The sequence below is a fragment of the Coregonus clupeaformis genome, chromosome 40 (genome assembly GCF_020615455.1).
Source record: "Coregonus clupeaformis isolate EN_2021a chromosome 40, ASM2061545v1, whole genome shotgun sequence".
Classification (NCBI taxonomy): domain Eukaryota; kingdom Metazoa; phylum Chordata; class Actinopteri; order Salmoniformes; family Salmonidae; genus Coregonus; species Coregonus clupeaformis.
The window spans coordinates 24,141,248-24,156,357 of record NC_059231.1 but is presented as its reverse complement, the minus strand read 5'-3'; the positions used below and the strand labels follow the sequence as shown (position 1 = coordinate 24,156,357).

The following is a 15,110-nucleotide window of genomic DNA, read 5'->3' as shown; positions in this document are numbered from 1 at the left end:
AGGAGGAGCGAGAGCAGCAGATGGTCGTTAATCAGCAGAGAGAATGTTTAGCCAAGGCGAGGAGAGGAGATATTGAATAATTGTTCTTCAAAGAAAACCTGTCCTATACTCTACACTCAGCCTCAGAGATGAAGAATGAAGGTCCCATGCCATCTAATCACCGTCTCTTGACCCAGTCCCCTAGATTAAGGCAAAGTTCTGTCTCTACATGGTCTTCTCCCAACACAATAACAACAATGGAGATTAAAACAAATCATGAGAGATTTTAGATTCCATACATGCATTTGGGGCAGCCACACAGAACAGGCCCTTGTCTGTACTGCTCAAACAAATGATGGACCTGCGCTCGTCAAATATTACCTCACAAAAGCACATCTTTCTTTGTGAAATTGACAGCATTCCACTCTCACAGGCTGAAGATCACAACACAATTAGTACAACATACTGTATTGAGGCGTGACCCATTAGTGAGAATGCTGTACCCCACAGAATACAGTACCATACCATATTTTTTAGTCTAAAAACTTTGCCCTGTAAATCTACAGTAATTTACTGGCTATTGTGCTGCCAGTAATTTACTGTAATTCAGTGCCATACTGTATTTTTGGAATCTAAAAACCTTTTCCTGTAAATCTACAGTAATTTACTGGCTACTGTGCTGCCAGTAATTTATTGTAATTCAGTACCACCCCACAGAATACAGCACCATACCGTATTTTGGGAGCGCTATTTATTTTTTATTGTTGTTTCTGGCTCATTAATATATTTTGAGGCATGCCTTGTAAGAAGCTATATTTGTTGCACCTGTAACTGAGAGTACTCTACCAACTGAAATGTGGTAGTAGTACCCTAACAATTTAATGTGTGTAGGAGACAGATCAGGTGGCAGCCAGTCTCAAACCTATGATTGTTGAGTTTTTAGCCATGTCCTTTTGATCTGTTTTGCCCTGTAGTCACAGACAGTTTAGAAGCCTTAGTTTAGGCCTCTACAAGTGCAACTGATATAAAACAATACAAATATTAATTGGTATGCTGTAATATATAATTACATACTTACTGTTAGCAATTGCTGTACTTTTATTACAATACCATTTAACAATAAATTACTGTTGTTGTAAGTGGCTATATTTGTTGCACATGTTAGTGAGAATGCTGTACCAATTGAACTGGTATGTGGTAGTAGTGCCCTAACAATTTAATGTGTATACACGGGACAGAACAAAGTGGCATTAAGTCTTAAACCTTTACTGGTTGAGTGTTTTGCCAAGTCCTTTTGGTCTGTTTTGCCATGCAGCCACAGCCAGTTTGGAAGCCTTTAAGGCCTCTAGAAGTGCAAGTGATATAAAACACCAAATATTCATAAAAGTTCTGTAATATACAAATACCTAGTAGCCACCTGATTGCATCAATCATGTAATTACTGTAAAATACTGTGAAATACCAATATTATAATTACAGTAGCATATACTTACTTATAGCACAGCAGACACATTTTACAGTATTGTGCTGTACCATTGCTCTGAATTAAAGTAACTTACAGGAAGCTGGTGGCAAGTTACTGTGGGTATTACAGTAACGTACTTGGCACTAGCCAGAGATGGGCAAAGATACATCAAAAGGTATCTTGTTACAAATACAAAATACCTTAAAGACCAATGTTTCCGTAACTACAACAACATTCTCAACAACATTCTCTTTACTTGCTATGACAGTGATATGTTTTTTTTTTCATCAACCTTAGTTTTATGCACTGACTGTAAGTCGCTCTGGACAAGAGCGTCAGCTAAATGACCAAAAATGTAAATGTAAAAATGTCCACTTGCAAAGCACATTGCTTGGTATTATTCTAATGAGCTCTCAAACTATTCATATTTTTATAAAATGTGGCTTTTTTGGGGTGCAGAGCTCATTAGAATAATACCCAGCAGTGTGCTTTGCAAGTGTCCAATCAATTGAATTTACCACAGGTGGACTCCAATCAAGTTGTAGAAACATCTCAAGGATGATCAATGGAAACAGGATGCACCTGAGCTCAATTTCGAGTCTCATAGCAAAAGGGTCTGAATACTTATGTAAATAACGTATTTGTTTTTTATTTTAAAAGATTTGCAAAAATGTCTAAAGAACTGTTTTCGCTTTGTCATTATGCGGTATTGTGTGTAGATTGCGGAGGCATTGTTTTTATTGAATCCATTTTAGAATAAGGCTCTATTGTAACAAAATGTGGAAATAGTCAAGGGGTCTGAATACTTTCCGAATGCACTGTACCTATATCAAATACATGTTAAAGAAATACTGCCCATCGTTGGTACTAGCTGCCTGCACTGTATATCTGCAACAGGTTACTAACCACTGTGCTTCCAGTAATGCACTGTAAATTCTAGAAATACAGCATGTTGCTGTAGTCAGGTGTTACAGTAATATGCAGTAAATTTGTATTTTAGTAAAGGTTCTGTAAATCTAAAGGCTTCTGTGCTGCCAGTATTTTACTGTATGAATTATAGGAAATGTTTTATAGTGTAGATGATGCTGAAGCCAATCAGTGATGTCTGTAGAATCTGTTCCCTGCTCAGCTGAGTAACCTCACACACCCTGTTAGCAGCAACACAATAAACACACACACACCAACATTGTAGTGGATACATGGACGACATGGCGCTTTAGATGACAACAGAGCACATACACTGTACACTACAGATCAATGATATGCAACACGAGTTGCTGTGTGTTCAGTTGTCTGCAGAGACTGAGCTGTTTTTGAAAAAGCAAGGATGCACCTCTAAAAGAGACAAAGGCAGTCTACCATGATTACAACTGAGCTGGATCCAGACTAACAGCCCAAATATACAGTAACAGTACTTCCCCAATACCCCACATTCCTTACTTTCATTATCACTGCTGTCTTCGGTAAGGTTGGGTTGGTTTGGTGGCAGTTGAGTCTAGCCTCCAATCCACATCCAATCAAGTCTGGTTAAGACCATTTACAATGTCCATCATGAAATACATAGTCCACAGCACAGCAAACAGAAAATACTCAAAGAAAGATCAGCATTTACAGGCAGGCACTTGTAGTCCGCAACAGAGTTTCTCACCATCAGGACATTGACAACACTAATAATAAGCACATAATCAGCATTGTAACACCCAAAGTAACGTGACAATAAGTAGAAGCTTTGCAAATGGCATTACTAATACTGTTTCTCAAGCTACTGCCCTGCGACCCATATAGCTTATCATTCAGGAATACACCCCCCTACCAACACATAACCCTTTTATTCCACCCTAATAATAGTTCCCATCCTATACCAGGGGTTCATCAGTAAAAATGAATGCAAGCTGTTTTAATGAGTCCCAGACGTTAACAAAATAAATACATAGGCTACATATACTATTGAATGAAACATTGTTTTCCATCACTTGGGACAAATGCTAATGCAAAACAGTGCTATTATATTTTCATTAATTCCTTTTGTTTTGCAACTATTAAACAGTGTATAATTGTCCTTTTCCTGTGGGTATGTTGGGCATGCATTCTCCATGGGTCATGGGTATTTTCCCTTTTTTAATGGCCTACAGGTTTGATTTACCCATGGTCATAGGTTAATTGAACCCTTCAGTTAGATATAAATCTGTGAGCCCATTGGTCTTGAAATTAGCATTACAGTCATGGTCATGTGTTGGTTTCCCTATAGACTGTGGGTGCATCTCCCCTAGCCTTGGGCGGTATACCGGGGGATTTAGAAATTCTGATGGCCACTGCTTATAACTATAAGTTAACTTACTAAGATAAATTATTTCCAGCTCAGGGCTCCAGCTATGCATTTGGTTTGCTAACTTGCTAGCTAAGTGGCTAGTTTGCAAAATTAAGCTTCTGGGTTACAGCAGAGACAATCAATCTCCTCCTGGATCAAGATCCCTGCTGCCTAAATTTGTTTTGTGAGTAAAAAAATAAGAATTGTTTATTTATTTATATATTTTTTTACTTCTGAAAATAAATAGCGCCCCTTGTGTGCAATGCCGGTAATAACGTATACCCCGGTATGGTACAGGAACGATATGAAGGTATGAAAATCTGGATACCGCCCAAACCTAATCTCCCCCATATTTACTGACTGCAGGTTAAATATTTCCCCCATAGAAATGACTAAACCAATCACATAACAACATATCTCTCTGGTCTCCCCCCCATGTCCCCCCTGTCCCTCAGTCAGTCAGTGGTCCCTCCTTCAGCACGCCCCATGGTGCTGACCGTGGTGTAACTAAACCTGGACATGGACACCCCCATAGCCATGGCGTCCTCCTCTCCATCCCGCAGCCCTTGGTGTCGGCAGGGCGGGCGGCAGCAGCAGGCGAAGGTGGCGAGCAGCGCCTTGCGGAAGCGAGTGTTCATGAAGCAGTAGATAATAGGGTTAACACAGGCCGAGGTGTAGGACAGAAGGTGGATGAAGGAGATGGGGGCACCAGAGAGGGCACGGTGTGCAGAGGCTGGGTGGAAAGCCTTCCAGGTGTTGGCGCAGTAGAGGGGCATCCAGCACAGGAAGAACAGAGCCACGATCACCACCAGCATCCGGATCACACGCTTCTTGGCCAGGAGCTTGGCCTCTGAGGTGTTGCTGCGGGCACGCTCCACTTTGGAAGAGCTCCCCATAGATGATGTCAGAGCGGACATCTCCATGGAGTGTGGACGCTTGGAGACCTGGACGTAGCAACCATCGCCGTCGTCCCTGCCGCAAGACACAGTGGCGGTCAGGCCATTCTTTAGACCTGTGTAAGGGGCGAGCAAAGAAGAGGTCAAGTTGAGGTCCAAAACTGTGGGGAGGGGTCAGACCAATTACGTTCCGTAACTAATCATTTCAGAAGTTCACAAAAGTTTATGATCCATTCAACATTTCATACATCTGAATTGATGATGCACACACACATACACACACACACACAAACACAAACTCACATCCCCTGCTTATCTGTACTTTTCACCTGTACAAGGTTTCTTCTCTTCCGTGTCTGATAATTATTTCTGTGAATCACACCTCTTAAAAACAGTCGCTCACCTTAATGGGCACGGCGGTGAATCACCAAAAAACCTGAGTCATCTTACATCTGAGTGCTAACGTGCCTTCACATGATCTCTTTCTCTATATCACTACCCACCTGTTTCTCTCCATCCCCCCCTGTCCCTCACTCTCTCATATTGGACAGACAGATGGTGAAGGTGAGGCCTACTGCCATCAGCCAGTTCCATCCTCTAATGGAGCATCAGCAGCAAATACACTCTACACATTTGATAATAATAATAATAATAATAATAATAATAATAATAATAATAATAATATGCCGTTTAGCAGACGCTTTTATCCAAAGCGACTTACAGTCATGCGTGCATAAATTTTTGTGTATGGGTGGTCCCGGGGATCGAACCCACTACCTTGGCGTTACAAGCGCCGTGCTCTACCAGCTGAGCTACAGAGGACCACTACAACCAGTACAACATTAGTCTATGCTCTATGATCATCCTAGCTATTCACTTAGGGTCCGATTCCGACCCGAGTTAAGCACGCTTAAATGGAACATAATTCCCTTTTTATGCACCTTTCCCTCTATGCGTATTCTGACGTTGAACTGAAGCACGAGAATAGCATGCTATTCACCCACTATTTGTTTTGGGTGGAGATCAAAGAAATTAAGGTGTGGCGGAGGTGCGTCTATAGATACGCCATATTCTGGCCTTGACTTAATTCTCCAATAAATCCACCACCTTTGCCAGCGATGGTAAAAGATGAATAAGGTCAAGAAACCTGTCGGTTCCAAGTGGAACAACATCTACTTAATTTTTTACGATTGAAATAACAACATTCTCCATGCACTGTAATTTACAAATTGATACGAGCTATTGATAAGAGCTAGGTCAATTAGTAAGCCGTTTGGATAAGGGGATTGTAAATGTAAAGGACAATTGTTTTATCTATTTTATCTTATGATCGCTGGAGACAAATGTGAAACCAGTTACCTAGCAGCAAACTGAAGCATATCAACATCTCACCTTTTCCACAGTGAAGTTTATGAAATGCTGGCCTTATAACTTGTGAAATGTGGAGACCCAAGCTACAGTGGGGAAAAAAAGTATTTAGTCAGCCACCAATTGTGCAAGTTCTCCCACTTAAAAAGATGAGAGAGGCCTGTCATTTTCATCATAGGTACACGTCAACTATGACAGACAAATTGAGAAAAAAAAATCCAGAAAATCACATTGTAGGATTTTTAATGAATTTATTTGCAAATTATGGTGGAAAATAAGTATTTGGTCACCTACAAACAAGCAAGATTTCTGGCTCTCACAGACCTGTAACTTCTTCTTTAAGAGGCTCCTCTGTCCTCCACTCGTTACCTGTATTAATGGCACGTTTGAACTTGTTATCAGTATAAAAGACACCTGTCCACAACCTCAAACAGTCACACTCCAAACTCCACTATGGCCAAGACCAAAGAGCTGTCAAAGGACACCAGAAAAAATTGTAGACCTGCACCAGGCTGGGAAGACTGAATCTGCAATAGGTAAGCAGCTTGGTTTGAAGAAATCAACTGTGGGAGCAATTATTAGGAAATGGAAGACATACAAGACCACTGATAATCTCCCTCGATCTGGGGCTCCACGCAAGATCTCACCCCGTGGGGTCAAAATGATCACAAGAACGGTGAGCAAAAATCCCAGAACCACACGGGGGGACCTAGTGAATGATCTGCAGAGAGCTGGGACCAAAGTAACAAAGCCTACCATCAGTAACACACTACTCCGCCAGGGACTCAAATCCTGCATTGCCAGACGTGTCCCCCTGCTTAAGCCAGTACATGTCCAGGCCCGTCTGAAGTTTGCTAGAGTGCATTTGGATGATCCAGAAGAGGATTGGGAGAATGTCATATGGTCAGATGAAACCAAAATATAACTTTTTGGTAAAAACTCAACTCATCGTGTTTGGAGGACAAAGAATGCTGAGTTGCATTCAAAGAACACCATACCTACTGTGAAGCATGGCGGTGGAAACTTCATGCTTTGGGGCTGTTTTTCTGCAAAGGGACCAGGACGACTGATCCGTGTAAAGGAAAGAATGAATGGGGCCATGTATCGTGAGATTTTGAGTGAAAACCTCCTTCCATCAGCAAGGGCATTGAAGATGAAACGTGGCTGGGTCTTTCAGCATGACAATGATCCCAAACACACCGCCCGGGCAACAAAGGAGTGGCTTCGTAAGAAGCATTTCAAGGTCCTGGAGTGGCCTAGCCAGTCTCCAGATCTCAACCCCATAGAAAATCTTTGGAGGGAGTTGAAAGTCCGTGTTGCCCAGAGACAGCCCCAAAACATCACTGCTCTAGAGGAGATCTGCATGGAGGAATGGGCCAAAATACCAGCAACAGTGTGTGAAAACCTTGTGAAGACTTACAGAAAACGTTTGACCTGTGTCATTGCCAACAAGGGGTATATAACAAAGTATTGAGAAACTTTTGTTATTGACCAAATACTTATTTTCCACCATAATTTGCAAATAAATTCATAAAAAATCCTACAATGTGATTTTCTGTATTTTTTTTTCTCATTTTGTCTGTCATAGTTGACATGTACCTATGATGAAAATTACAGGCCTCTCTCATCTTTTTAAGTGGGAGAACTTGCACAATTGGTGGCTGACTAAATACTTTTTTAACCCACTGTATAGGCTTCTGTAGCCATGCGCAAATGACAGTATAGTGCCAACCTACCGAGATGATTTATGATTTCTATAATATTTGTATTATATTCCCGGACTTTTCACTGTATTTGTTAAATGTTGTATTATGTTAAATATTAGCCACTATCGGTAGCCACCTTCATTTATACCAACATACATTAATAACTGTCACTTTAGTGTTAGTTTCCTTACATTTTGCATCATTCCATTCCATTGTTAGTTTACCTTTCTTTCCTCTGTCACATTTGTGTGGTTGTTCCTGAGGATTGCTAACAATAGTTGATCATATTAGGCTAACGGATTACAAGTTGTGCAATCACTTGGAACATGTAACCTATTTGAATCATTTTGGAATGTAGACCATACGTAGCAGTTTAAACCTGGAGCCTGGCGCACAGTTCATGAAGACTGAACAGTTGTCATCACAGTTCCATGGTTAATGAGGATTATTAAGGTAGATTTATAGGACTACTGGTCAACCACTATTGTACACTTTTCTCACTTTCCAATATTTCATGGATTGAAAAATTGAATATGGTTACTTTCAGGATGTATTTTTTATTCATCAATATATTTTGTGTGTAAAGGCTCTCCAAACCAGTTTTTTTTATTATTATTCATAAATACTTTCCTAACCCTAAATAATATACAAGATCAAAGTATTTTTAAATCTACCAATTGGTACTGAAAAGGAGATGAATATGTGTGTATTTAGATGGTTTTCTTTCATTGATCCTAATCTGAACCCGTTCTCTCGATATATATTCTAGTGAGTCTGTCTAGAAAATTCTAACGTAAAAATTCTAATTAAAAGGTACACCATATTTAAAGGAATGGCTTTAGATACAGTAAATGTACTGAAAACCCTGTTGAAAGAAAACTCCACGAGAAAATATGTTGGCCAGAAAGTGGGAGAGTTTTCAGCAGTTGAATTCAATTAATTCAGTGCGTGCCATGGAGCCATTCCTGCAAAGCCAGTCACGCACCTGCATACGGTAAATCTGAATACCAACTTCTGAGAAGTGCTTAAATCAAAACACGTAAAAAAGGATTTGATTGTCTAAGTCTGAATCAGGCCCTTTCATACGGACTAAAGAGTATGTTGCTCTAACCTGCAACACCTACCATGATTGTACTGCTAATGAAATGTTGATACTGTGTGACCATAATTAGGATTATCATGCTGATAAACCAGAGAGAGAGAGCGAGAGAGCGAGCGCTCAAATCCAAGATAATCTGGATCCTAATTAAAACATCTGGGAAGCACTAATGGGCAGAAACTAGAAGATACGCAATTTTTTCATTACTAAAATTCTAACATTTGTTGTTCATGCCAATTCCGCATTCTAATGTCTTCTCACTAACCCAGCTGCTAAAATAAGTGAATAAATGTGTGAATAATTAAATAACAGTAATTAAGGACTCACCGGGGGATGATGACTTCTGACCCAGCTCAAACTGGATTCCCCGGTACAGCTCTCTGGAGATAAGTCCATAAGCCACGATCATCACCACCCCCGGAACAACAAAGAGCGTAAGCAGCAACATCATGTTCCTGGGACACACACAGGATCTGGGGTTAACAAGTCAGTTGTGCCTTACCCCTCTAATGATTAGGTTAGGACATTTGGAGGATATTTTGATCCTACATCTGTGCCTGAGGCCAGCTTCCACAAGGGGTACTGATAGATGTATAAAAGAAGAGGGCTCGCTCACGGGAGACTTCCAGAAAGAGATTAGGCAGAGGAAGTCCATTAGACATTGGGTAAGGAGAAAACAGAGTGAGGTATCTTCCGTTCTCAAATATATTTTCTGTGGTTCAACCGGTGGAGACATGACATAATGGTTACTACCAATGTTCCCTCTAAGCTGTGCGAGTGTGCGGGCGTGCAGCTCCCCTGGGACTGCCATGCAGAAAAAATAACAGCCCGTGCAGAGAAGCACGAGATTGAACTTCACTCAACTTTCTAGTTTTCCTCTTTAGTTAACACTATCAATGTTTCCCTCTACTGTGGGAATAGCCAATATTAGCCACTTTCAATGCAACATACCGAAACAACACGAACTATGCAAGACTTAGTATGCAAAACTAACTATGCAAGATATTTTCTTGTAGGTAGAATGCACCAGAGTAGAATTCTATTGCATTGACAGGCACAACTCAGCCCGTACTCTACAGACCTGTGCGGCATAACCAATCAGAGATGCAGTATCCCTATATGCAAATAGACCATTGCCATATATGGATCTGTGCCATTCACTTTGAACTGGACTGTGTTTAAAGCATGAGTGGTCGCGAGTAGATGCACTTGAAATCAACGTGAGAGCTGCATATAGCCATGTGTGCACATTTGTTCATATTCTTTGCTAGTAAGTGAGTTATTAGCCCAGTTATAGCTAATTTCTAGTCAGCAATGGAGGAGTGGTTGCTTCCTACAACAACACAAAACGTGTGCATTTCTAGCCATCTTTGAAAAGTGAGTCAGGTAAAGAGCATTTTTTCTGTCATAAAGGGGCAGGGTTGTATTTTGAGACAGGCTTGAACAAGCTAAGTAGCCAATAGGCAGAGGGTAGCATAATTTGTCTGATTCTCTGTAATAATGGTATGGGAATAACAATGAGCTTTATTTTGTAAAGGGGTTTCTTGCATTAAACAACACATTTTCAGTCACCTCCTTGTCTGAAGGACATGTGGCTAAACAGGTTAATGTCAACACCTGCATATTTGTTCCAAAAATTGCATGGAATGTAGGCCTACATTGAACACCACACATTGGCTGCTACTGTAGGCTGAATGATAGAACAGCTATTTCCATGTAACAGCTATTTCCATTTTCGCCATTGTTTTTTATGGTAGGCCTACATTATGATCAAATAGCCACAGTAGCCTACTTAGCCACTGTTATAACTGTAACTTAAAGCGGGTACAGCCTCAGTGTTCACAATAAACATGTGTCAGAAGTTGCACAGACTTTTCACAACATTCAAGTTTGCGCTCAGTAGACCTGAAATTTGCTCAGTGCCAAAAAAGATTTGAGGGAACATTGGTTACTACCCTACCACTATAGAAGACATAGCTACATTCCACCACAATGTTGTCTCTTATACTATCCATTCCAACCAATTGTCATCATGAAGGACAAAATATGTGGAAAGAGGGAGTCTAAATACATTTGTAAACTTAATGTCTTGATTGTGAATATTATACTCTATCTTCTCCGGAGGACATGTGGGACTTAGAATAAAATAACTCACAGGTTACAACGGATATAGTACTTTGTCTTGTATTAGTTCTCCGTCACAAGAACAGCCAAGAACCACATCGACATTAAAGCTCCTTCTCCTTGACTCTGGGAATAATTAAGTGCTTCACAATAAAAGCCTTAAAACGGGTACAATCAATACTAGTGACTAAATACAATTTTAGAATACAAGTAATAGTGCCAAAACCAAGGCTACATATTCCTAGAAACATTGATCTGGTGAATTAGGAATGGGAATTGTTGGAATTAAACTACCGCTTTGGGGAAAGCCTTAATAGCTCATTGAAATAAATGTGGGTTTTCCTTTGTAGAGTTACCACGGTGTAGTGGGTGATTTGGACAGAGTCAGGCGCAGGAGGGTGAATCACAGTATAAATGGTTTATTCGGCAGATACAGCGCTACGCAGCAATGCGTAAAAACACTACAGTGCGGTATAACGGCGCACTGGAGAAAAACAAAACACATTGGTGAATATCCCGGCGATACAATACATAAAGCTCCACCGAGCTATCGTCACCTCCACAAGAAACAATCACACACAAAGACAGGGGGGCAGAGGGAATACTTATACAGGTATTGATGAGGGGATATGAACCAGGTGTGTGTAAAAACAAGACAAAACAAATGGAATGATGAGATGAGGAGTGGCAGTGGCTAGAAGGCCGGTGACGACGAACGCCGAAGCCTGCCTGAACAAGGAAAGGAGGCAGCTTCGGAGGAAGTCGTGACACACGGCCATTATAACAATATTCTTCAATCATAAGAGAGCCTGTAGCAGTTTAGAATCATTTGATTTGCATGCATTTTCCATTGGAATAATTTTTCTTATTTTTGGTTCCTAGTGTTCTAGCCTTTGTAACTCACAATTAAACCCTGAGTGGAAGAGAAGGTAAAGAGTACATTTTGTGCATTTGATTCATCTTAATAGTGATTTAAAATGGATGTCTGACAACAGAGAGGTTGGAGAGGAACCCAAGAGAGCCCTGTGAATGACAGCACTGGATGTGAACACACAATGGAAGACAGAACACACTTAACAAGTTAACATTGTATTTCTATTACAGCATATTGGATGACTGTCATTCATATTCCATTAACCAAGTTCAATATAACATCGATGATACTCAACTTTTCCCTATACCCATCATGAGGTTACTAGAACCTAGCCTATGAATGAAAGTTTACAGCGTAAGTGCACACAGGTCGAGAGAAAGATTTGAGGGGACAGACAGTGACACATCGACATACAGTGACACATTCAATACCGCCTTGCACACTCTTGCTTGAATCTAGCTGATCTAGGGTGTAATCATTAGTCCAACAGTTGCAAACGAGAGTTTCTATTGGACACATTCAGGAATGTTTATCCCCGTTTCGTTCCGTTTAAGAAACGTTTTTCAACAGAATCAGCGGAATGAATACACCCCTGATCACACGCAAATAGTTCACTTTCATAGCCACACAAACAGCTCGTTGTATTCCTTATCGCATCTACGTGCTCTCCTCCTCTCACCTTTTCCCTTCGCTTGTGGACTCCAATACACAACACATCAGCTGTCTGTGACCAGGCGAAAAAACTTTTCCAAAATCAAACCTTCATATCATAACCGCTACAGACAGCCTACATTGTTGTCACCATATTGGCTAAAGTAACGTCATAGACAACATAGATAATAGAACTAACGCATTAGTAAACCCGCTACAATCACGCAGTACAGTGTCCAGTCAGTAAGCAGTTTAGCAGTTACACCGGCAGGCAATAAATTAGTCAAACCAAAAGCTTACCTTGACTTGGAAGAGTTCCAGTGTTGGATAGTCATAGCCAGCTAGCTAACATAGTATCCCTCTGTTTGAGTAGGACAACATGTCAGTTCATGCTACAAGAGCTCTGATAGGTTGGAGGGTGTCCTCCGGAAGTTGTCATAATTACTGTGTAAGTCTATGGAAGGGGGTGAGAACCATAAGCCTCCAAGGTTTTGTATTGTAGTCAATGTACCCAGAGGAGGACGGAAGCTAGCTGTCCTACAGAGTGCTGCTGAGGCAACTGTAGACCTTCATTGCAAAACAGTGTGTTTTAATCAATTATTTGTATAGTTTTATGTCAAAAGGATAACTTTTTAATGTTTCACTATTTTTATTTTTTATGAACTTCACTGCGGATGGTCCTCCCCTTCCTCCTCTGAGGAGCCTCCACTGGACTATAGCTGTTGTTTTCTGTAGACTGGAAAGCCTCAAGTGTATTTTTCTCACAGGGCTCCACTCCACCAATAAGGGGTCATGGCAGTAGGCTACAAATATGAAATAATAATGAGAGAGCAGCAGTACACCTTCTACACAGGCTGTGTCTAATTCCTCCCCCAGAGGAGCCCTACAGTCATCCACAATGCACCCGGTGACCTGGGATGCACTGCTACTACAATGACAGATTAATGACTTCTCTGGTGGGAAATGGTCAGCTGGAGAACAAGTTTAATTTTTTTGCTGTTGCGACCATTTTAGTGATGTGTTTATATTCTACTGTGTATACAAACACAATATTGCCGTATTATCAATACAATTTATACGTGTAGGCAGATGTTCCTTTTTTTTGTCATTACAGTTCCATCCAAACCCGATAAAATGAAGTATTAGGAAAACAGTAGTAAGCAAAAAGTAAGATGAGTATGAGTATGCACCCATCCATCCAGCCACACACACACACCCAGTCACCCACACCAACACTCCCCACCCTACACACACACACTCACCAGGTCTGCTCCACCTCCCTGTGGGGCCAGATATGGCGACACATGCGTGCGATGGTGATGTTGTCCTTCAGGGGGACATGGACCAAGTGGCTGAACACCGGGTAGGGACTCATGATCATGAAGGACAGCAGCCAGGTGGCGGTGATCACCCGGTAGGCATGGGAACGGGTCTGCCACGCCCGTGACTTTAGCGGGTTGCAGATGGCGCTGTAGCGCTCAATTGCTATGGCAACCAGGCTGAAGGTGGAGATGCTCACGGATACACCTGTTGGAAAATAAGGAAAAAAGAAACTAGCTAACAAACACTTTTAAGAGTTTTGATTATTTACAAAGTTCTCTCTTAAGTGAAGATACGAAAGACTTAGATAAGTTTAAGTCTTGAAAGGTTCAAACTTTTCAAACCATCAGGGATCAGATTAAATGTGACGAACTACAATTTATGAATCAGAGATCAGTATGTGCTGTGGACTTCTAAGTGAATATGTGTTTTTAAGGATGTGTGGATGTGTTAGTAAAACATGAATGGGAGACGTTGGCTAGATAGAGATGGCCTGAGGGAGATGGCTATCTGGTGTTTGAGGAAATCACATTGGCCTGAAGCTCCTGATCTGATCCTGCCCCTCAGCCCCCAGACTGGAGAAGGGAAATTAATCCATATCCTCCTGCTAGCTGGAACATAAACATGACATGAGATTGTGATTGTGATTATTGTGTGTGTGTGTGTGTGTGTGTGTGTGTGTGTGTGTTTGTGCGCGTGTGTGCGTGTGTGGACGTGTTTTAAAAAAAAATAACATTTTGTTAGTCCCCACAAGGTCAAATGCTATTTCTAGGGGGTTTAGGGTTAAGGTTAGGAGCTGGGGTTAGGGTTAGGATTAGGTTTAAGGTTAGATTTCCGGGTTAAGGTTAGGTTTAGGGTTAGGGTAAGGGTACAGGTTAGGGAAAATAGGATTTTGAATGGGACTGAATTGTGTGTCCCCACAAGGTTAGATGTACAAGACTGTGTGTGTGTGTGTGTGTGTGTGTGTGTGTGTGTGTGTGTGTGTGTGTGTGTGTGTGTGTGTGTGTGTGTGTGTGTGTGTGTGTGTGTGTGTGTGTGTGTGCATGCCTGTGTGTGTGTGTGTGCGTGCATGCCTGTGAGCCTGCATACTTGTGTGTGTGCATCCATGTGTGATATACTATGTTTGTCTGTGTGAAGGTCTGTGTGGTGTCCTGTGTGCAGTTCTTTGTGGGGTCCTGTGTGCAGGTCTGTGTGGGGTCCTGTGTGCAGGTTTGTGTGGGGTCCTGTGTGCAGGTCTGTGTGGGGTCCTGTGTGCAGGTCTGTGTAGGGTCCTGTATGCAGGTCTGTGTAGGGTCCTGTGCTGTGCTATTCTGTGGGGAC

The 15,110-nt window shown here is 41.4% G+C and overlaps 1 protein-coding gene across 1 annotated transcript in view; it reads right to left on the bottom strand.

Annotated features, from left to right (window-relative positions):
- Nucleotides 1-4,015: 4,015 nt before the first annotated feature.
- The window catches only part of LOC121571631 (cholecystokinin receptor-like), a 40,677-nt gene continuing 29,582 nt past the window's right edge, over nt 4,016-15,110 (bottom strand). The window contains exons 4-6 of the mRNA XM_041883209.1: nt 13,733-13,997; nt 9,149-9,276; nt 4,016-4,764 (exon numbers count right to left, since the gene is read on the bottom strand). Coding sequence (XP_041739143.1) covers nt 4,208-4,764; nt 9,149-9,276; nt 13,733-13,997 — 950 coding nt within the window. The 3' untranslated portion in view covers nt 4,016-4,207. The remainder of the gene's footprint in view (nt 4,765-9,148; nt 9,277-13,732; nt 13,998-15,110) is intronic.